This window comes from Sus scrofa, chromosome 14, assembly GCF_000003025.6.
Source record: "Sus scrofa isolate TJ Tabasco breed Duroc chromosome 14, Sscrofa11.1, whole genome shotgun sequence".
NCBI lineage: Eukaryota > Metazoa > Chordata > Mammalia > Artiodactyla > Suidae > Sus > Sus scrofa.
In genome coordinates this window covers 20,620,176-20,643,107 of record NC_010456.5, presented here as the reverse complement: position 1 = coordinate 20,643,107, position 22,932 = coordinate 20,620,176, and the positions used below count along the sequence as shown (strand labels likewise).

General features: G+C 43.3%; 1 protein-coding gene across 3 annotated transcripts; it reads right to left on the bottom strand.

The window, feature by feature from the left end:
* On the bottom strand, positions 757-21,148 carry CBR4 (carbonyl reductase 4). Of its 3 annotated transcripts, none has more exons than XM_001927085.6 (5): positions 20,862-21,148; positions 19,148-19,268; positions 18,056-18,192; positions 15,169-15,303; positions 757-2,468 (listed from the first exon to the last, which is right to left on the bottom strand). In XM_001927085.6, the coding sequence occupies exons 1-5, from the start codon at positions 21,001-21,003 to the stop codon at positions 2,290-2,292; spliced, it is 714 nt and encodes a 237-aa protein (XP_001927120.1). In that variant the 5' UTR covers positions 21,004-21,148; the 3' UTR covers positions 757-2,289. The 3 variants fall into 3 exon arrangements, with proteins under 3 accessions (XP_001927120.1, XP_020928516.1, XP_005657341.2); XM_021072857.1 differs by lacking the exon at positions 757-2,468 and adding an exon at positions 4,477-4,706; XM_005657284.3 differs by lacking the exon at positions 757-2,468 and adding an exon at positions 13,444-15,083.

The window sequence follows — 22,932 nt, the reverse complement described above, 5'->3', positions numbered from 1 at the left end:
TAAACTTTCCATGAAAAATGTTAACACACTGGCTTTAACTGTAAACCAACCACGTACTCAATACAGGCTAGCCTGTTGCCTCCTCAGAGTCAGATACCAGCTGGGGAGGAGTTTTCTTGCTAAAAATTCACCTACCTTCTTGACTCTCCAAACAGGAGTGGCAACCTGGCTCCAGCACTGAGATGAGAGCAGGGGGTGTCAAGTCCACGAAGGCAGGGGGAGCGGTGACCTGTGTCTAGATTTTGCCCCACATTCCATGCTGCAGGGGGTGGAGCAGTTTAAAAGGGGGTTGTTTCTTAACATATAAATACCTACACTTGAGGGTTAAATCCACCTGGAACCTCCACCTAGGCATCACAGGTTCACGTGAAGGCCCTGCTTTCTTCTGAGCACCAGTCCATCAGCGTCAGAATGACTTCAGCAGCCCAGGGGTGTGGGGGCGGCACGTTAAGGTCACTCGAAGGCCTGTAGGGGGGCAGCGCTGGGGAAGTGGCCTCCTTGCCCGCCCTCCGGACGCCAGGACTGGGAACCATCCCCACCGCTGCCTGCTCACAAGCAGCTGGAGCTGCTGACGGCTGATGAATCCCGTTCAAGAAGCACCATGTCTGCCCTTGGTAGGCAAGTGGTTAACAATACTCAGCTGTTCACACTTGACCTTCTCACATCCTAAAGACTTCTCTAGGTAATAAAGACTATCTGAAGATAAATTTAAAAGAATCTTTAAGGAATCAGGAATCATGAGTTAGAACACAGATCTGACTTTAGTACTTTACATTTTTATTACTTTACATATATTTAATATAACCTATTCATAATTTTGCACTTTCAATATAAAATCATGTTCAGCTCCAATTAAACTATAAAAGATTACTTTTTAAAATGGAGTAAATAGTTAAAACATTTTTAAATGGTAAAAATCAACATGAACCCAGTGACACTTAAAATATCACACTATTCCCTACCAAGGAGTTCAATGCAAAACAGATGTCGTTTGTCGTTTCATTCACAGTTTGTATCTTTATCTCTAATCTGAGGGAAACATTTTCTCTTTTTTCTTTTTTGGCTATACCCTCAGCAAGTGGAAGTTCTCAGGCCAGGAAGTGAACCCATGCCACAGCAGTGACAATGCCGGACCCTTAACTGTGCCATAAAGGAATTCCCAAACATTTTCTTTTAAGACTAAGGCTTTGTTCCTTCTAAGTAAAGACATTTAACTCCTTGTTATTGCATATTTATCTATGAATGTTTACAAGTAATTATTTTTCTAAAATTATTTTTCTAAAATTTCAGGTAAGAATCATTATCCATGAGTGCAAAATACTCTTAACTTTTAAAATTGTTTGTTATGCTGTTTTTAAGTTTCCTGTTAAATTGAGTGTTTTGTGCATTTAAAAAAACACCACCACTTCTACTTCTGAAGTTGATGCAATCTACACGGCTCGTAACTGTACCAGACAGTAAAGCCTTAAGGGTTAATCCTTACCATCTCTGAGAAACACTATAGGATGGGTCAACTGCTCACACTTGATTTTGTAGATCATGGAGCCCAGATGACTGAGGAGGAGTAATGCCACTCAAAGACACCAGACCACCCCCCCCACCCAACGTCTGAAATGGTTTTTTTCAACCGTCTAACAACTGACTATCCAAGGTAAATGCAAAAGAGTGTTTAACTCCCGCAGGGTTGTGATGGTACTCTCAACTGTGAATACTCTGACAAGTTTAACTTAACTTCTAGAGTTTTCAAGTCAAGCTTAACTTCTACAGTTTTCAATCTGATACAATGAAACACTAATGACAATTAGACCATATAATTTTTCCCACTTTGTAACAAAATATATAAATTAATACCTGTTTTATCACTTGCCAAATGTCTACACAGTTGGTCTCTGCATCCATGGCTTCCACATCCATGGATTCAACCAACCATGGATAGAAAATATTTGAACAAAAATTACTTACACAGCATTTACACCGTATTAGGTATTATACTGTAATCTAATGATGATTTATAGTATACACAGGTTATATTCAGACACTATGTAGCCATTCTGTATAAGGACCGAATCATGTGATGACTGTGGGGATCCTAGAGCCAATCCCTGCTAACACCCAGGGCAACAGTACACTAACACTGCTGCCCAGAAGGTACAGATCATTAAGAAAGCACAAGCGGTCAGACATGGCTCTCTACAGACATATTCACAGGAAGATGGACATCAACAGGTCTGATCGGCACATGCAGGTGTGACTGTCCCATCCACAGCCGGAGTGTGCCCTTGACCCCGGCTACATGGTGAGCTGCAGCCCCCCATCCACCACTAGGGCATGTCCCGTGATGTACGGAGACTCCAAGAGAAACAGAACCGCGTGGGCTACATCGAGGGGGTCTCCGAACCGCCCAAGAGGGATATTTGACTTTAAATGTTCTTCCTTCAAGTCTTTTGTCATATCTGTGTGAACAAACCCTGAAAGAGAAATGTTTGTCTTTAGTTGAAAAGAACAGACACTAAGGCTCCTGCTCAAATTCAAATAAAAATGAATTTGCTCCTGAAACTTTGAGGTGATTAATAAGCCTTGTTGAGTAAATACAGAGCTTTGCTAGCAATCAAATGACTAGCAATCAAGTCTTCATTTCCTTGTTCAGTTTAACTCAATGAACATTTATGAGACTCTAAAATATTTAACCCCCAAATATTTGGCCCAACTCATAGGACAACATAAGTGGGCAGATATAAACATGAATAAAGATTCCATTCCTTAAGGAACCTATAAGTTCTGAGGAAACCCTCATTTGCACCCCTAATTACAACAAAATGGATTCTGGTGAATATCCTGATGGAGGTTGTAAACACAAAGAGCTACAGATTCAGTTGCACTTGTGGGGGGCGGGGACAGGGAAGGAAGCCATCACCAATGTGGTCACATGACCTGATTTGGCAGTTCTGACAAAAATTAGTTTCCTTTGCTGTGGCTAAGATAGCTGAAGATGAGAAAGGTCAGTGTTGACATTCATATAAGGGAAAAAGATCCCACAGAATTATCCAATCCCGATGCAAGTATACAGAGAAAATTAAGAATTACCACGGCAATGGTATGGAATAAAGCTTGCAGAGAACATGTTCTCAAGAATGAGGTCCTGTCCTATAAAGTAATTATCTAATAACTGGCAGCCATGCTGAAGGATTCATAGCATAGATATATGCCAGGAAAATCTTATGAGGTTAGTCTGAAGCATACATATACATACTACCTATAAAATCTACTATCAGTATTCTCTATACTACTCAATTACTTAGACTTTAAAAAAAGAAGGCAAATTAATCCTCAAGAAGTTTACAAAAAGAAAATTTTGAACAATTTTAAGGCCATGAAAAACACATGAACTAAAAGTTAGACATGACCTGCAAAGTGAAAGTTTAATAAACGATCTCAAATACACAGCTTTCAAAATAGCTTATGTCACAGTTAAACCATTTATGACTCAGACTGTAAACCAACCTCAATACACTGTCTTTAAAAGCGCTAGGATGAACACTGGATAAGAATCAGCATTGGGCCCCTGGCTTATTGTCCAATACTGTGTAATGTTTACCTTTTTCTCTGCCTTAGGGTTTACTTATACATATCTTTGGTTTCTTAAGTCTTATGAGAAATAATCATAAATTTTCCCTCTATGACAGTAAGAGTTTAACTATTAGGGGAAAATTGCAGACAGGAGTTCCTGCCATGGCTCAGTGGAAACGAATCTGACTAGTATCCATGAGGATGCAGGTTTGATCCCTGGCCTCACTCAGTGGGTTAAGGATCCAGGATTGCCATGAGCTGTGGTGTAGGTTGCAGATGAGGCTTGGATCTGGTGTTGCTGTGGCTGTGGTGTAGGCTGGCAGCTACAGCTCGGATTAGACCCCTCTCCTGGGAACCTCCATATGCCGTGGGTGCAGCCCTAAAAAGCAAAAAAAAAAAAAAAAAAAAAAAGAGAGAGAAACAAGTGGAATGTCTTTCATAAAGAACAGTTAAATAAATAAATAAATCATGGGGAGTTCCTGTTGTGGCTCAGTGGTAATGAACTCGACTAGTAAGTATCCATGAGGATGTGCTTTCAACCCCTGGGTTAAGTATCTGGCGTTGCTGTGGCTGTGGCGTAAGCTGGCAGCTGTAGCTCTGATTCAACCCCTAGGCTGGGAACTTCCATATGCCACAGGTGTGACCCTAAAAAGCAAAAATCAATCAATCAATCATGGTACATCCGCACCATAGATAAAACAGGCAGGCAAGTATTAAAAATGATGCTGCAGGAGTTCCCCTTGTGGCACAATGGAATTGGTGGCATCTCTGGAGCACTGGGATGCAGGTTCAATTCCCAGGCCAGCACAGTGGGTAAAGGATCCAGCTTTGCCACAGCTGTTGTGCACGTGCAACTGGGGTTTAGATCTGATCCCTGGCCTGGGAGCTCCATGTGCTGCAGGGCAGCCAAAAAAGAAAAAAATGATGCTTCAGAAGGACACTTAAAAGAGATAATATTTGCATATAAAAAGCAGCTTACAAATGAATTATACCACTATCAAAAAGGAAACAAAAAACTGAATACACACCAATGACTGAAAAAAATACACACAAAATACTACCTGTGATTATCATGAGACGCAAGAAGTACATGTGGTGTTTGCTCTCTTCTCTGCACTTCTCTGTAATTTCCAAACTGTCTATGATAGACATTATATTTGTATTCAGATAAAAAGTCACAGAAAAAGGACTCAATACTAAGTTCAGACTGTTTGTAATGAGGGCCTAGAACAAGAGAACAACCTGGGATCACTTGTGTCCCACTATGAGCTCAGACTCTGAAATACAGTGTCACCTGCCGTAAAACACTGCCACAATCATTTAGCAAGTCATCGACATTCCCCTCACTCCCTTCCATCCTCAGGAGCAACGAGGTGGCCAGAAGGAATACAGGGATGATGGGAAGGAGCAGCACAGCCCACGCACAAGGAAACCTTGCCACCAGAAGCTGCAAATGGGATCCCCTCTACCCAGAGATGGCAACACTCCCAGGCTCAGTACTGGACAAGCACCACGCAGGCTCTCCAGACTCCCAGCCTCCACATACACTTAATTGTCAAAGGTGCCTCAAAAAGTAAATGAGGAAGAAAACTCACCCCACAGGTTTGCAATGTTGAATAAATAAACTGTGGGTCTAACACTTAAATATTCATTGTTATATTCTCAAAGAGTTCATGATACAATTATTTACTCTAAGCTCATTTTGAATTCTAGCAAAATAGGCATAAAAATTTTATTTCCCCACTAACAACTCTCAGCAGGAAATCAATGATGCATTTTACCCTTAAATAACAAAACAAACAGGACCTAATATAGAGCACAGGAAACTACATTCAGTATCTTGGAATAATCTATAATGGAAAAGAATATATATATATATGATGTATAACTGAATCACTTTGCTGTACACTGGAAACTAATACAATATTGTAAATCAACTATGCTTCAATTAAAAAAAGAGAGGGAGTTCCCATTGTGGCTCAGTAGTAATGAGCCCAACTAGTATCTATGAGAATGTGAGTTCAATCCCTGGCCTTACTCGGCGGGTTAAGTATCCAGAGTTGTCCTGAGCTGTGGTGTGGGTCGAGGATAGGGCTCAGATACCCCTGAGGGTGGCGAGGGAAGAAATGATCCTGTGTCACTGCGTTGGACTCACGGTGGTGGGACCAAGTCTGGCTGCCAACTTTGGTGGCCAGCCTCTGATTGCTGCTTGACATTCAGCCAGCCCCCTCCAGAGCCTGGTGCACATTTGTGGTCCACCTTGCCTCTGCTCATGTCTAGCTATTTGCCTGCTCTCACAGGGTAACATCTGCTCTGAGGAGCTGCCAAGCTTCTGCAAGCATTTGTCAACAAGAGTTTTTCCAAGTAGTAAATATAAAACTCTTCAACTTAAGGAGGGGGTAGTGAAACACTTAAAATACCCTACAGAAATAAATGAATGCTATACTATCGGTAAAATTTAAAATGTACATATCTGAGCCTTGTTAGTTCTATTCCCAGGATTATACTCACATACTCACGTACATGCAAAAATAAGTCATGTACAAGTACTGTCACTGTATCACTAGTTGGATCAGCAAAAGATTGAAAACAACCTAAATGCCCATTGAGAGTCATAGGTTAAATGAATTACCAGACATTACTGTCTTTTAATTTAGCCATTAAAAGTGGTGTAGCGTGGAGTTCCTGGAGTGGCTTAGCAGTTAATGAATCTGACTAGCATCCATGAGGACACAAGTTTGATCCCTGGCCTCACTCAGTGGGTTAAAGATCCAGTGTTGCCGTGAGCTGTGGTGTAGGGGGCAGACATGGCTCAGCTCTGGCATTGCTATGGCTGTGATGCAGGCTGGCAGCTACAGCTCTGATTTGACCCCTAGCCTGGGAACCTCTGTATGCTGCAGGTGTGGCCCTAAAAAGCAAAAAAAAAAAAAAAAGCAAAAAGAGAAAAGAAAAAAAAAGTGGTGCAGCCGTCACAAAAGACCACACTTTGTATGATGGAGACAGAAAGTAGATTAGTGGCTGCCAAAAGCTGGGGAGATGGAGGGAATTTAGTGAATGCTAACGGCTCTAATGGCTACAGGGTTTCTTTGGGGAAGATGAAAATGTGATGTTCTAACATGTACCTCGGTGATGAACAATTCTGTGACTACACTAAAAGAACTGGATTGGACACTTTAAATGGGTGAATTGTATGGTATGTGAGTTACACTTCCATAAAGCTGTTATTTTAAAAAGTGAAGCAGTTCTATAGGGAATAATATGGAATCAACTCCAAAAGAGATTGCTCCATGAGTAAAGCAAGGCACAGAACATTGTGAATAACATGATCAATTTGTGTTTTCTTACACACACAAAAGCCTTAATGGCTTATACCTGAAATACGGAGAAAACAAGCTGACAGTGTTTGTCTCGAGGAAAGAACTGAGCAACCAGAAAAGACTCACTTTTCACTCTCTGCTTTTTGTACTATTTTCTTTTTTGTCTTTTTTGGGGGCTGCACCCATGGCATATGGAAGTCCCCAGACTAGGGGTCAAATTGGAGCTGTAGCTGCTGGCCTAAACCACAGCAACACAGGATGTGAACTATGCCTGCGACCTACACCACTCAATTTGAGGCAGCCACAGATCCCCAACCCACTGATCGAGGCTAGAGATCAAACATGCGTCCTCATGGATACCAGTAAGGGTGGTTACTGCTGAGCCACAATGGGAATTCCCTTTTTGTACTTTCAAATTTTGTACCATATGTTTGTATTATCTATTGAAAAATATATTTTTAAAAGTAATATATCCATTATAATTTCAACTTATTAAATATTCTTTCTCCTATTCAATATTTTCCAATCAGTAACATTTATCCATGATGGGAAATTTACAGTTAAATATCAAAGCTTGGCAACTAATTTATTTTAAAAAGTAAACATTAGAAAGCAAATGATAGCCTAATTTAATATTTTTCTTGTTCCTTGTTTTTCCTATTATGATTTGTTTAGCAGTCTTTTCCTAATTGGAAACTCCATTTGAAGGTGACCAGGAAAACTAACATTAAAAAGAAACATATATTGGAGTGCCCGTCATGGTGCAGCAGAAACTAATCGGGCTAGGAACCATGAGGTTGTGGGTTTGATTCCTAGCCTCGATCAGTGGGTTAAGGATCTGGCATTGCTGTGAGCTGTAGTGTAGGTTGCAGATGCAGCTCAGATCCTGTGTTGCTGTGGCTGTGGTATAGGCCGGTGGCAACAGCTCTGATTTGACCCCTAGCCTGGGAACCTCCATATGCTGTGGGTACAGCCCTAAAAAGACAAAAGACAAAAAATAAAATAAAATAGAGACATTAACTTTGATGTCTGTCTGCTCTAGTAAAAGACCTGGTGGAGTTCCCATCGTGGCTCAGCAGTTAACGAACCCAACTAACATCCATGAGGACGAGGATTCGATCCCAGGCTTCACTCAGTGCGTTAAAGATGCGGGGACGTTGCCTTGAGCTGTGGTGTAGGTCAGAGATGTGGCTGGTATCCCGCATTGCTGTGGCTGTGGCATACGCAGGATGGTGGCTACAGCTCCGATTGGACCCTTAGCCTGGGAACCTCCACATGCCATTTAGGGTGCGGCCCTAAAAAGACAGAAAAAAAAAAAAAAGAGATCTCATGAAGAATCTGGTTGAAATTGCTATCTAAAGTTAATAAATAATCCACAGAATTGATTTAATGCTACCAGTTCTATTTGTACTTAGCTTCTGATTAATGAAGCATATTCATACTATGTTATAGCATAGCCAGTCTATTATACTACAGCCAATATAATAAAAGTCACCTTACTAAATGTCCACATTTTTAGCAACAGGGTTTTGGTTTTTCCCTGCAGTATAAACTGCAGTGGAAAGTAAGTTCTTTAGGAAAGGATACACAAACGCTCTTTCCCAACACTCATAAAATTTCCCTTTGTACACAAACTGGATTTGCACTATCTAGCCTGTTGCCTTAATAATTAATTGACAAAATTATGCATTCTTCTCCAGCGTTTCCATAGCATCACATGTGTATCTACTTCATGGTCATCATGTGGCAGTGTGATTGTTTTTATGTCTGTCTTTCCCACTCTACGTGGCTCCTTGTGGCAGAAAAATATTATTTGTGTCTGTACTTCCGGACTGGAGCTAGCCCTCACAAACAGGAACCACCCCAAGAAGTCTGCTGAAGGAGTACCAGGCATTAGGAACATCTGCGGTATCCGTAAACCGTCTGGATTTTAGACTGTCATGCCCTAGAATTAGCTCTCCATTACCCTCTCTACTGCAGTCCCTAAAGGAGAGGGAAGCACATACACAGGGTCCGAACCACAAATCACGTATTTTATGTATGGTTATAACCAGCAAAGACCTAAATCAATCAGGCTGCACAAAGCACACACACACAGAAAGCAGTGCCAAGGCCACAGTGCAGCTGTGGCTTTTTGGTTTTTAATTAAATTTTTTATGGCTGCATCTGCAGCATATGGAAGTTCCTGAGCCAGGGATTGAACCCGAGCTACAGCGCAGCTGTGACCTCCAGGCAACAGTGGATCCCTCAACCCACTGCACGGGGCTGGAGATTGAACCTGTGCCTCCACAGCAACTCAAGCTGCCGCAGTCAGGTTCTTAAACCACTGTGACATAGCAGGAACTCCAACAGTGCAGCTTTTGGATTACCTTTTTTCTTTTCTCCCATTTTTCCAGAAAAATCGATGTATTTAAACCTAGTCATTTATCAAATACTCATGGATTTGGAATACCTGAATTTAGCTAGTCTCCGACTAAACAAAGAACCAGAATGAAGGCACACTCCAGAGCAAGAGGCCTATCAGGACCTAAGCCCTATTGGGTTAACACTGCTGTCACATGGACACTGAGTCCAGGGTCCATGCTGGAGCCAGAGTGATCTGAGTGGACAGCAGCCAAGGTCTACTTCAGCCTCCTCCTTACAAACCCCCAGCTGGCCAGTCCCAGAAACCACAGCAAGCTGGGACAGAGGTCCCATGGCAACTGGCAGAGGTACAGGAAAATAAAACATCCTTTTCTTTTTTTGCTGCAAACAAGCCATGTGGACGTTCCTGGGCCACACATAATCCTCCCTCTATCACACCAGCTAACGTAGATTTGAGTTGAACCATCTTTTTATTAGCCTCCTAACTAATCCAGGCAACTTTATCAACTAGGAATTGTCAAAAGGCAAACAATACAGAGGTTAAAAGTTGCAAAATTGGGAGATTCTAGATATTTTAGACAGATTATATTAGCGAAAGGGCAGAGACCTGAAGTTGTAATGATATTAAATCTAGGGGGCCATGATTTTCAAGCTTTCTTTAGCTGGAAATCAAAAATAAAGCTTTAGGAACAGTTCTGCCAAAAATCTGCAGTGGAACCTTGGGCACGTATGTCACTCTGTGTCCTGGGTTCCAGTCTTCTAAACCATCAAATAACCAGGATAATGATCACTAAGATCCCATCCACTTATGTTATCCCGTAATTAGTGAAAATTTAAAAAATAAAGATCTTACTGGGAGTTCCCGTCGTGGCTCAGTGGTTAATGAAGCCGACTGGGAACCATGAGGTTGAGGGTTCGATCCCTGGCCTTGCTCAGTGGGTTAAAGATCTGGCGTTGCCGTGAGCTGTTGTGTAAATTGCAGACGCAGCTTGGATCCCATGTTGCTGTGGCTCTGGCGTAGGCCGGTGGCTACAGCTTGGATTAGACCCCTAGCCTGGGAACCTCCATATGCTGCGGGAACGGCCCAAGAAATGGCAAAAAGACAAGTAAATAAATAAATAAATATAAAGATCTTACATAAAACAGAAGGAACAAGAAATCTGTTGTAGTCACCAGTGCACAACTGTTTTAGAACTGTTCTACCCAGGAGTTCCCTTTGTGGCTCAGTGGTTAACGAATCCGACTAGGAACCATGAAGTTGCAGGTTCAATTCCTGGCCTCGCTCAGTGGGTTGAGGATCCTGCATTGCCGTGAGATGTGGTGAAGGTCGAAAATGCGGTTTGTATCTGGCGTTTCTGTGGCTGTGGTGTAGGCTGGCAGCTACAGCTCAGATTAGACCCCTCGCCTGGGAACCTCCATGTGCTGCCCCAGAAAAACCAAAAAAAAAAAAAAAAAAAAAAATTGTTCTAACCAGGGGTCAGTGTATGAGTATCAAACAGGCTAAGTGCTGGCTTCCTTCTCCATCAACTGAAAATCATAACTAAGTTATTCTAAGAAGTTTTAGATAAACACAATAAATGCGTGTAATCTTTGATAAATGCACACAGAATTGTATTTGTGTATCTTTGCTTCTTTCCACATGTGTCTGGGCTAAGGAGAGTGTACATTTTCTCACACTGTCCTGCTCTCATGTCCTGCACACCTGTGCCCTGCTGAGCTCTCTGTCTGCACCGTCACGGAACAGCCTGGGCCTGGCTCCCACTGCACACAATTCACACGGGAACCTGTGCTCAACCTGCTGAATTAGTGGACTTGTTAACTCTTTCGAAAAAAAATTACACTAAACATCATCCTTGGACAGGTCTTTTATTTTGTCATTGGAAATTTGTACAAACATGTAAATGGTTCTAATTTCCAGATAAGTCATTTTTGAGGTTCTTGTTAAGATCTGAGATTATACCTGGAATACAGAACTGCAATGTTTTCTTAAAACTGGAGTCTACTTTCTTACACAGTTCTGCGTGTAAATGCCTCCCAAATACCTGTCATTTTGTGTTTCTAATGGTTATGTGTACTTAACTGATCTGTACACCTTAGGACACCACCTCGGATGTTTCTTTTTTTCTTTCTTTCTTTTTTTTGGCATGTGGAAGTTCCCAGGCTAGGGGTCAAATCGGAGCTACAGCTGCTGGGCCTATGCCACAGCCACAGCAACACCAGATCTGAGACGCATCTACAACCTACACCACAGCTCACAGCCAGATCCTTAACCCACTGAGCAAGGCCAGGGATCGAACCTGCATCCTCGTGGATCCTAGCTGGGTTTGTTACCACTGAGCCACGAAGGGAATTCCCAGTTTCTGATTCAACTTAGAATCACTGTATGTAAGACTCACAAGCTCAGGGTTTCTGGACCATTCAACATACAATGACAGGGCGGTCACAGAGGATTTGCGTTCTGTTTTTGGGAGCACTCTGTGTTTTCATGGACATGTTCTGGAGCAATTCCACCTGCTCCCACCAACCTGTGGGCTCTGCACTCCATGGCACTGTTTATGGGGGCCTGCATACCTACTGTTCAGTCACTCCTGGGGCCCCTAACATCTGAGGTCACCAGGAGACCTACATATAAAGCAGTGCTCCTTTCTCAACCTGGGCTCTGGAGCAAGTCCGCCTGCTGAACTGAGCTTCAGCACAAGTCTCCCCCTCACTCTGCACTCCCGTTTTGGTCCAGGAGGAGGCTGGTTTTATCTTGAAGGGTTACATCCACATGCACACTCCATCCCCCTCTCATTCTGCCCTTCCGAGCACTTGGTTCACTGTGAAAATTTAAGTTTAAAAGGCGACTTTAGGAGTTCCCGTTGTGGTGCAGCAGAAACAAATCTGACTAGGAACCATGAGGTTTCGGGGTTTGATCCCTGGCCTTGCTCAGTGGGTTAAGGATCTGGGGTTGCTATGAGCTTTGGTGTAGGTCGCAGACCTGGCTCAGATCCTGTGTTGCTGTAGCTGTGGTGTAGACTGGTAGGGGCAGTTCCAGTTTGACCCCTAGCCTGGGAACCTCCATTTGCTGCGGGTGCGGCCCTAAAAAAGCAAAAAAAAAAAAAAAAAAAAAAAAAAAAAAATTCCGACTGCAGTCCCTCAGGTTGCTGCAGAGGCATGGGTTTGATTCCTGGCCTGGTGCTGTGGGTTGAGAGATCTGGTGTTGCTGCAGCTGTGAATCAGATTCCATCCCTGGCCAGAGAACTTCCATGTGCCACAGGTACTGCCAAAAAAGGAAAAAAGTCTTAGTGGAGAATTTCTTTAGCCTTTAGCAATCTAAACTATAATTCCAATCAGTTTGTTTCAATATATTCCAATTACTTGTATCAGACAAACCAAGCAACCATGGCTTTGCATCCCATTCAACCCATCATTATTTTCCAGAGTTGTGGAACACCCAGAGGCTGCACAGTAAGAAGAACAGGTGTCCCTTCTTCAGGAGCCCAGATCACACTGGCTTTGTCTCACAGGTGAACTGCATCTCTGTTGGCTTGGTTCTCTTCCATGTTTCACAAGAACACAAGGGTTCCTGGCAGACTTCCTGCGGGGCCAGCTCTACTGTAAGCTCCCCACTGTGACTTCTCCTCTTCGGAGAACTCGTTAAATCGCCACCTCTAACCACCTTCACCGTCGGTCACTCCAACACTCACCTGGTTTTCGAAGCCTTCCTCCTGAGTACCTCCCGTGCATGCACTAGAACCTGCTGGGCTAGAGTGCGTGCCCACACCAGTCACCGCGTGCCACCTCCGGACCCTCACAGAGCGGCCTCAGAGTCCCCTCACTCACTAAAGGGGCAACTACAGCTAAAAGTACTGTTAAAATCTACTTCTCCATAGTGACTTGTCAAAAGATACTTCTTCCTCCTGAGTCTGTGTAAATATCTTTTCCTCCAAATTTTCCTTTGTGTTGAAATTCTTACATGAACACTGCATAGCTCTCTGGGGCACAAGGAGGTCTAGTGAAAGGCATTTTGTCCGTTCTGAAAACAAATGTATGAGACCTCTGATCATTCTTTTTTTTTACAAAAGTTCCCAGGCTAGGGGTCAAACTGGAGATGGAGCTGTAGCTACAGACCTATGCCACAGCCATGCAGGATCTGAGCCACATCTGCAATCTTCACCATGGCTGGAGGCAATGCCAGATCTATAACCCACTGAGCTAGGCCAGGGACTGAACTCGCATCCTCACGGACACCTTGTTGGGTTCTTAACCCACTGAGCCACGACAGGAACTCCTGGTAATTCTTTTTCTGTATAAACACTGGTGTTCTAGAGCACAGGCAGACCTCTGCTGTGATACGGTGTTTTGCAGATACTGCATTTTTACAAATTAAAGGTTTGATGCAACTCCAGGTCGTCTATCAACTCCATTTCTCCAACAGCATTTGCTCACTTCATGTCTCTGGGTAATTCTCACGTCTTTGGTAACTCTTGCAATATTTCAAATTTATTCACTGGTACTGCGTTTGTATCGGTGCTCAGTTATCTTTGATGTTACTATATGACTCCTTTTGAAGGTTCACATGATGCTTAACATCTTTTAACAATAAATCATTTTTAAATTAAGGCAGAACGCTGTTTTTTTTTTGACACAGTGGTAATGCACATTAATAGACTCCAGTACAGTGTGCACATAACTGCTCTATGCACTGGGAAACCAAAAAAGTTCCTGTGACTAGCTTCCTGTGATACACACTTAACTGCGGTGTCTGGATCTGAACCCGCAGTATCTCTGGGGTCTACCTGCAATCAGTACTCAGTTGCTTCGTGAAGTGTGCAAATGACATCACCTTCGCAGCCTTGTTGGCTATTTCCTCTGGTTTGTGTTGTTATTAAAAGCGCATTGTGTTGGGAGTTTCTGCAGTGGTTAAGAATCTGACCACAGCAGCTCAGGTAACTGCAGAGGCGCAGGTTTGATGTCCGGCCCAGTGCAGTGGGTTAAAGGATCTGGTGTTACTGCAGCTGTGGCTTGGATTGAGTCCCCGGCCCAAGAACTTCCACATGCTGGCCATTTAGAAAAAGAAGGCACACTGTATTATCAAACTACTCAGATGCTTTAAATATAAAGACATGTTATTTCTTTAATCTAGATGTACAGAATGTATCAGATAATACATGCATTACTTGGAAAGTTGCTTGACAAAATGACAAGGCCTAAACAAATTAACAAATGTTGTATCCCAGTGAACAGCAAATCTATGAAATGCCCAAGAGGAGGAAGACAGACAGAATGAGTTTTCCAAGGGTGCGCAAGAGGGCCTGCACCACCGGGGACACGTTACTGATACCCCGCAGTTGACTTGTTTCAAACTCTCAGGCTATGCTCCCCACGGTTCTTAACTTACAACTGACTTTACATATGTGTGTGTGTGTGTGTGTGTATTATTTATTACTCAGTGAGTTTTATTACATGTATAGTTGTACAATGATCATCATAACCCAATTTTATAGCATTTCCATCCCAAACCTCCAGAGGATCCCCCCACCTCCCAACCTCATTTGGAAACCCTAAGTTTTTCAAAGTCTGTGAGTCAGTATCTGTTCTGACAACTGACTTTTAAACGCCAAGATTCCCTGTGGTTTTAGTTTGGGAAAATCACTCAGTGCAGACACGTGGTGCCACTCAAGCCTTCTGCAGCCACCTGTGTCCCATCAGGATGAAGTCAAGCACCCCCACCCCCACCCCCACCCCAGGCAGCGTGGCTCCAGGGCTGAGAAACAGTATGGGTCTGCTGCTCCTGCTCCTGCTCCTGCTCCTGCTCCTGCCCAGGGAGGAATGCCTGACGATGCTGGTGTACTTACAGAAACAACAACGGTTCAGGCTATTGCTGTATGAGCCACGGATTCACATAAATTAAAAGGAAAAAGAAGTTTTCACTGACCTGGTGCAACTACATTCACTCTGATTTTCTTTTTCGCTACTTCTTTAGCAAGAGCCCGTGAGAATCCAACTAGTCCTCCTTTACTGGCACTGTACACAGACTGGCCAGGATTGCCTTTTAAACCAACAACACTTCCTAGAAAAAGGAATGAAAGTCAATGCAAGCCAATTAATGGGGTTATTATTCTGAATTTTCTAGATAATCTATAGTTAACAAACAAGGTATAAACCATTTTAACTTGTCCTTTGCTAAAATGAGGAATTCTAACCATTGACATTTTAGTAAGACTTAGGGTTGAGCCTGCTCCAGATACATAAAGAAAACAGGATTCAGAAGTTCCCGTCGTGGCTCAGTGGTTAATGAATCCAACTAGGAACCATGAGGTTGCGGGTTTGATCCCTGGCCTTGCTCAGGGGGTTGAGGATCTGGCGTTGCTGTGAGCTGTGGTGTAGGTTGCAGACACGGCTCAGATCCTGCGTTGCTGTGGCTCTGGCGTAGGCCGGTGGCTACAGCTCCAATTCAACCCCTAGCCAGGGAATCTCCATATGCTGCGGGAGCAGCCCCAGAAAGGGCAAAAACACAAAAAAAGAAAAAAGAAAACAGGACTCAAAAGAAGCTCATGTAAAACCAGGGGGGTATGTAAATGCCAGGCAGGGGCTTGAGAACTGATCCACTCACTAAGTAAGGGGAATCCATGCTCATCTCTGAGGTCAAATATGATGAAAATTCTACAGTAGGTACAAAGGCTTCCAGCAGGAAGAATTCAAAATCATGAAAAAAAAAGTGAGATAAAGGCTGTTTATGTTTCTACAACATATATTAAAGGAAGTACTCATTTCCACCAAAAAAAAATATTATCTGAGGTAAATTTCAACTACTGTCAAACTAAATTAGCAACGTCTTGATTATAATCTTTTTGTAAAACTGCAATTTAGTTACCTTCAGTGACGTATTAACTTGTGCTGCCTACAATAAAGATTCTTGGGTGGCCTCATTTATATGAATAGGAAAGAATAATTTATAGTTCTAATATCAGTGGTATGCAAATAAATTCTTGCAGAACAGAAGCTGGGGAAGTAATTTTCTCCACCAGTGACCTGGACTTTTGCTACAAAAATTAATCAAGAACCTCACCAGATTTTTGAAAAAGTGATTTTATCTTAGAGAAAGGAAACATTCCAAATACTTTTTATATTACAGTCAAGTCCAACATTTAAAATATTTATCCACAGCAGATGTTACATGCCAGGTAATGACAGAGGAAGAGAGATGTGAAGCACACAAAGACAGAAAAGACACATCAGACAGAGGAGACACAGGTGGACAGAGAAAAGTGTTGCGTGGGAGAAAGAGAAACAAGGAGAGACACAAACACACACAACACATGGACTCGGAAGGAAGGCCGAGCAGGAGGCTGGAGCAGCTCTGGTTCCTGACACACCTTCTTAAATACCAACAAACCTTCTAGCAGTTTAAAGGAGTCCCTTCTGTGTGAAGAATCTCCTATTTGACTTTCAATTGTCTATTTTTTACTTTCAGCACAAATCTAAAAGTTTGCATGCATATAAAGGAATGTGGATTTTCAAAAACATATCTAAAAAGGGAACATTTGAGGAGTTCCTGTCATGGAACAGCAGAAACAAATCTGACTAGGAACCATGAGGTTTCGGGTTCGATCCTTGGCCTTGTTCAGTGGGTTAAGGATCCACCGTTGCCATGAGCTGTGGTGTAGGTCGCAGATGTGGCTCAGATCCTGCACTGCTGTGGCTGTGGTGTTGGCCAGTGGCTATAGCTCCGATTCGACCCCTAGCCTGGGAACCTCCATATGCCGCAAATGTGGCCTAAAAAGAAAAATATAAAAATAAAAAGGGAATATTTTAGAGTAAATACATGTCACGTTATCAGGTGTACACAGGCCAGTATACCAGTTTATGAAAACCCCAAATCATTATCTGATTGCGTTAGATGGCAAAGGTCAACTCATTTACTAATATTTACAAGAAAACTGACCTCTTACACTTTTAAGAGTACGTGTCAAAAATGTTCTAATTCTTATCACAGTATTCCTTCCCTTTTTCATTTTCAAAAGAAAAACCCTGTATTATGGCTTGGAAAGGCATTTCCTGTATTAAAAAGAACAGGGTCATTCACTTTAACAAAGTGTCACCACCCTTTTGTGGCTGTTTAAGGTATTATTACCACTTAAAGGCAGATGGTATGCTTCTATTTTTAAATTTTCAAACAAATACAATTTCAAGTCATTTTGCATTTTGAGATCTACAGGCACGTACTACACAGTTTTGTCTGTCCCAGGGGTCAGATGAACTGAAGACCAGGAGTTATGTGCATCCATTCTAAAAAACTGAAAGGTTATTCTCATAAGAAAACTTTCTCTTAAGCCTCTGTACTAGATTTATCAGTGACCCTGCAGAAGTCATTTTTCAGCTCCCACTATCTAAAGCGTTTCAATTCCTTGCCTAAATTTTGAAAATTCAATTTTATGTAAAAATCAGCATGGCCAATTTCTCTTAAAAGTCAAAACAGCTGCCAAACTGGACATGTGTGTAGCAACAACCTGCCTGAGCTAAACCAGTCCACACAGCCTCTGGACACAAAGCTGGCTACCTTTCATCATGTATCACCTGGCTTGTTGCTGTCATTTCCCTAATACCTGGTGGTATCATTCATGTAACACCTGCCTGAACACTAGAAGAATATGAATTGGCAATTCCTGTTTTATCCATTAATCAGTTCATCAAATCCTCTTTCTATAGATAATGACGACAGTCCATCTGAGTTTCACAGGTAAATAAATTTCAAATTAGCTGACAAACTATTTTTATAGTACCAGGAGATAATTAATAAATTCACAAAGGTGAACTCTCACCTATATTCACAATGGACCCTCCCTGTTGCTTAATCATGGTCTTCACAGCAGCTTTACACGTCAGCATGGAACCCAAGAGGTTAGTCTGAAGCTGACACAGCATATCCTCAGTGCTTGTCCTGACTAAGAGGTTATCCCTGCCAAAAAAAACAAAACCCAAATCAAAACAACAACAAAAAACATGTTAACTTAAAAATGGGATAAAACAAAACAAACTTAAAAGTCAGGAAATACATAACATTTTTCTGAATATATATTATGAAAAGTACTTCATATTTATGCTAGAATACCTGGAGAGATCATTTTAAACCTGGTTGGAGAGGAACTAAAACAAGTGATACACAGACAGGACCCATTTAAAGACAGGTGCCTACCACCCAGGTAGAGGGGTACACATCCCTAACTACTGAAAGTCGTGCTATGTAGCCAAACCAGGAGAGAACGTAATAAGTGCCATACTAAGTTTTGCTTAGAAAGAAAATTTTGGAGTGGAAATTTTGTATCCATGAGGATATCAGTTCATCGAGCTCAGTGGGTTAAGTATCCAATATTGCCATGAACTGTGATGTAGGTTGCATAAGGGGTTCAGAGCCCACATTGCTGTGGCTGATTCAACCCCTCGCCTGGGAACTTCCATATGCCAGAGGGGCGGCCCTAAAGAGCAAAAGAAAGAAAATTTTTATACCAAATATTCTAAATGTTCTGTCCTAAATTCATTAAAAAAAGGAAAGAATGCCAATCTGATTCCACTCATATTAACTAAGAAAACATATGTGGTGACAGAACTCAGGACAGCGGTTATCTATAAGGAAGTACTAACTGAGAAGAAATGGAGAGCCTGCTGGAGTTCTGGAAAAATTCTGCAGCTCAACATGACTGTTGATTACAATGCTGAAACTGAACTGTACTTACTATAATCTCAATATAAAAGAAAAGAATGAAAAAAGTGTGTGGATTGACAGACCAAGTTTTAAAATAGTTTTTCTTCCAATTACAAGTAAAACAAGTTAATATATATTAAATGCTCATATTAAGCAAAGACATACTAGGAAAAAAAGACATATTAGAAATGTACTTAACTTTATGACCAACCTGTTAATTCCAGCTGCATTAACCAAGAAATTAACTGGACCTAAATTTTTCTCTATCTCTTCAAAGGTACTCTGAACATCCTGTTCCTTGGCAACATCACAGCTCAGTGCCAAATGATCTCCTACATAAGATTAGACTGGAATTACTAATGAATTATAACTTGAATTTAGAAAGTATTCAACACACATTCGTTAAGCATCTACTATGAGTGAGACCTGTTCTATCCAGAACCTAGAGACAAAAGATGATTATGTCATGGACTCCAGATTTCATGGAATTCTTCTAATAAACTAGAGGGGGGGAGCAGAAATAAAGTAATACAATAGACTGTAAATCCTAAAACTTTTTTTAATCAAAAAATGAGGGGAGAATGTTTTTCTTGTAAATACTTTGTATGGTTCATCTAATAATATTTATACCATTGATACTGACCCCATGCACCAGTTTTTTCAGTTTTATATTCCTTTTTTTGAAACTTAATGTCTAATTCAGTTACATTTTGCTGAATTGGTTTCCTGGCCCTGAGATAAACTCTAGGGCTTTTTTGTTTTAACTGTGGCACATATAATGACTGTTATTCAAGCCTATTAGAAGAAATGAGACAAAACAGGAAGCTGTAAAAAAAAAAAAATTCTAAAACTACAAATCATGAAAGAAAACAACTTTTTACTAAAAACAACTCTGTTCTTTTAAAAATGTTCATTGTGAACTATTTAAATACCAACAAAAAATTACACTTCAAAGTCTTCTCTACTTAATAACGTACCATTTTATCACTCTAAAATGTAGTTTAAAAAAAAACTAAATAATTGTTTATCTTCTGGCTAGCCTTGCCTTATATATCAACACTAAAATTACTTCCTCAAATCTTCGGAGACAGTAAGTCACTCAGGAAGCAACACTTTCTGGGTGAAAACCAATCACTCCTGGACCACGCAATTCAAGGAAATGCAAGGCCCAGAGCACTGACTCTCGGCTTTCACCTGAAGGTGTGCTGGGCCCCGCACCACCCTGGAACCCAGCACAGCCTCACTGATGGCTGGGTGACCCGTAGGGCCAGCGCGTGCTCGCCCCAGGGCCAGACTGTAATGACTGCAGCAGGAAGCATCGCGGAGATTCTCCCGCGTCTACGACTCCCGAGTGTCCTATAGACTCTAATACGCAAACACTTGGGTGAGCCCAGCGGTGACGTCGCTGCACAGGTGCCCCGTTCCCAGGTGAACGAGATGCACCTGCACCGGCCGCCCTCCTAACTCAGCAGACAACTGCGTGCTCTGGGCCGTCAAAACACCCGTCTCCCAGCCACCCAGACACTGAAATTTGCAAAGCAACTGCTAACCCATTCCTAACAAATAGAAAAAAATGGAGTTTGAGCGCATTATCAGAATCGGACGGAACAAATCTCACTGTCCCTTTGTAAAGGTCATGGAGGGAGCGTAATTACGTAAACGCTTTGACGCAGAGAAAAGGACGGGACACGGCTCGGACAGACCCGACCAGGAGAGTCCCACTCCGAGCACGCGCAGCAAAGCGCAAGAACAGGCGCGCACCGAACAGGCACGGAGACCGCAGCGCGCCTGCGCCGTGCCCTTCCCATCGCCCGCACGGGGGACCTAACCACGGTGGAGGGGAGCGCTCAAGGGGGCCTTTAAGATCCGCTGCGGCTGCAGCACACTCGCCGCGCGGAAGCGGGGCGTATCCGGTCGGTACCCACCACCCAGGTCCCCAGCCACGGCTCTGGCTCCTTGCAGATTCCGGGCGACGATGGCCAGTCGGTAGCCTCTCTGGGCCATCAAGCGGGCCACCGCCCTGCCGATGCCCCGGGAGCCTCCGAACACGGCGCACACCCTGTCCATCTGGGACCGGGAGGAGGCTGCAAGGGGCTGCCTTTCCTACGGCCTCGCAGCAACCCTCACAAGCCGAAGCGCCGCCCCCACAGTCAAACTGCTGCCGGGCGAGCGAAGACTCCTTGAGCGCAGCGTCGGCGCGTTACGTCAGCGCGTCGACGTCAGCGCGCATGGGTTCGGGACGCAGCGCCTTCTGAGGACGCGAATACTGGCCTGAGAGCTGGGCCGCGGGAGCGGTGCAGAGACGGCCTGCGCTGCATGCTGGGACTTGTAGTCTCGAAGCAGGAGAAGACCACGTGGTCGCGGTGCTTTAGGGGACAAGGCGTTGGAGGCAGCTGGGCTACTCTGCATGCAGTTGGTGTGGGCGTCGGGACCGTTTCTAGGGAACCAGCTCTTACCTCTTACAGCTGAGCGGGGTTGCGAACTCCCTGGGTGCGGGATGTTCCACCTAAAACTCAAGCTGGGACATGCGGATCACCTCATTAGGACCCAGGGTATACCCTCTGAGTTTGTGTCTGGCGGAGAATGGGGGCAGGAATCAGGCCCGCAGCAGATCCCCGCCCAACCGTTGTCCAGCTTAGTTTGGACACAGGCGCACTGTGAGGTCTAACGGGCCAAAACCTAGGAATTTGCATCAAAGTAAGGTTTATTGCAGGGCTGAGGAGGGAGAATTGGATCATGCTGGAAAGACCTGAGCTCTCCCGTGGGTTTCAGGAAAGGACTGTTTATAGGCAGAATTGACGGGAGTGGGGGGGGGGGGTAACCCTCTTCTGATTGGTTGGTGGTAAGGTAGTAGGGTGGTGTTGCGGGAACCTTAATCTGGAAGTCTTCTGGTTCCAACTAGTCTAGGGTCCACTTGCTTGAGCTCAGCCTTAAGTGACCAACCTCCACCTGGGTGGGAGGAACCTTAGTTCCTGCAGAAAAACTCAGATGTGCATCTGATTATTATGCCCATCCCCTGAGAAGGAACCGCAATGCTACCCGGTCCTAAACTGTCGGTTCTTTCTGCATCCCTTTACTCTCCTGACCAGGAGCTGCATGAATCCGAAGGTGTAGGAGGCTGAAAACCTTTTTCCTACAAACAAGAAATGGGTGACATGGAAAGGCTTTTATACCTGGAAGGGCCCCACAGGGTGCTGCTCAGTTTCAATCTTCTGTTTTCTTTGATTCTTCTCAGTCTTGAGGGGAACAGGTGTTGGACAAGGAAAGGAGTAACATTTTGGATAAATAGGTTGATGAGCTCAGCAGGGTAACTCAGTTTTAGGGATAAAGTTTGCCTCTCTGGAGGAGTAGCTCCAGGGTCAGCCTCATATCAAACCCCAGTGTCCTCCCCATGGAAGGAGCAGGGACACAAGGGTCAGACTCATACCAGACCCTGTCTTAGCACCCCTCTCCCACCTAGGCCCACCAGTCATCTGAAAGAGAGGTGTGGTAGAAGCAAGGGACCCAGTCTGGATGGCACAGGAGGAGCTCAAGAAATGTTAACTGAATGAATAGTCTTGCCTGATCCAAAGCACAAGGACTGAGCCTCCTCCAATGCTGCAAAGAAAAATAGGTTCCTGCAGTACTGAAGAGGACGTGCTGGGTGCTTTCAGGATTAATAAGCTGAAAGCTTAGTGTTTGTTACAATAACACTTGAGACATTGTCACTGTATTAAATGTTTCAGGAAAGTGTAAAGCATGGTCCCTACTACTAAAAAGAAGACCACCTGGGATAACAGGACAACTACAGGTGAACACCAGTGAATAATCCAAAATCACGACATGCAAAACCGTCTTAACAGGAGAGCTCAGAGGAAAAGGAAGTCAATGAAGGATGGAGAAATGCATGGAGAAGCTGCATTTGAGGTCTGGATGCAGATGAATGAAGGCAGGGGAAGAACAACGACAACAACAAAAAACCGCTAAGCAAATTGAACATCATTTTTGTCCCACCTG

Coding starts and splice junctions, on each gene's coding strand:
- CBR4 (XM_001927085.6), bottom strand. CDS start 21,003: ATGGACAGGGTGTGCGCCGTGTTCGGAGGCTCCCGGGGCATCGGCAGG. Junction 15,304..18,055: donor AGGGTCCATTGTGAATATAG/GTGAGAGTTCAC, acceptor TCCTTTTTCTAG/GAAGTGTTGTTGGTTTAAAA. Junction 2,469..15,168: donor AGTGAATGTAGTTGCACCAG/GTCAGTGAAAAC, acceptor TTTCTCTTTCAG/GGTTTGTTCACACAGATATG.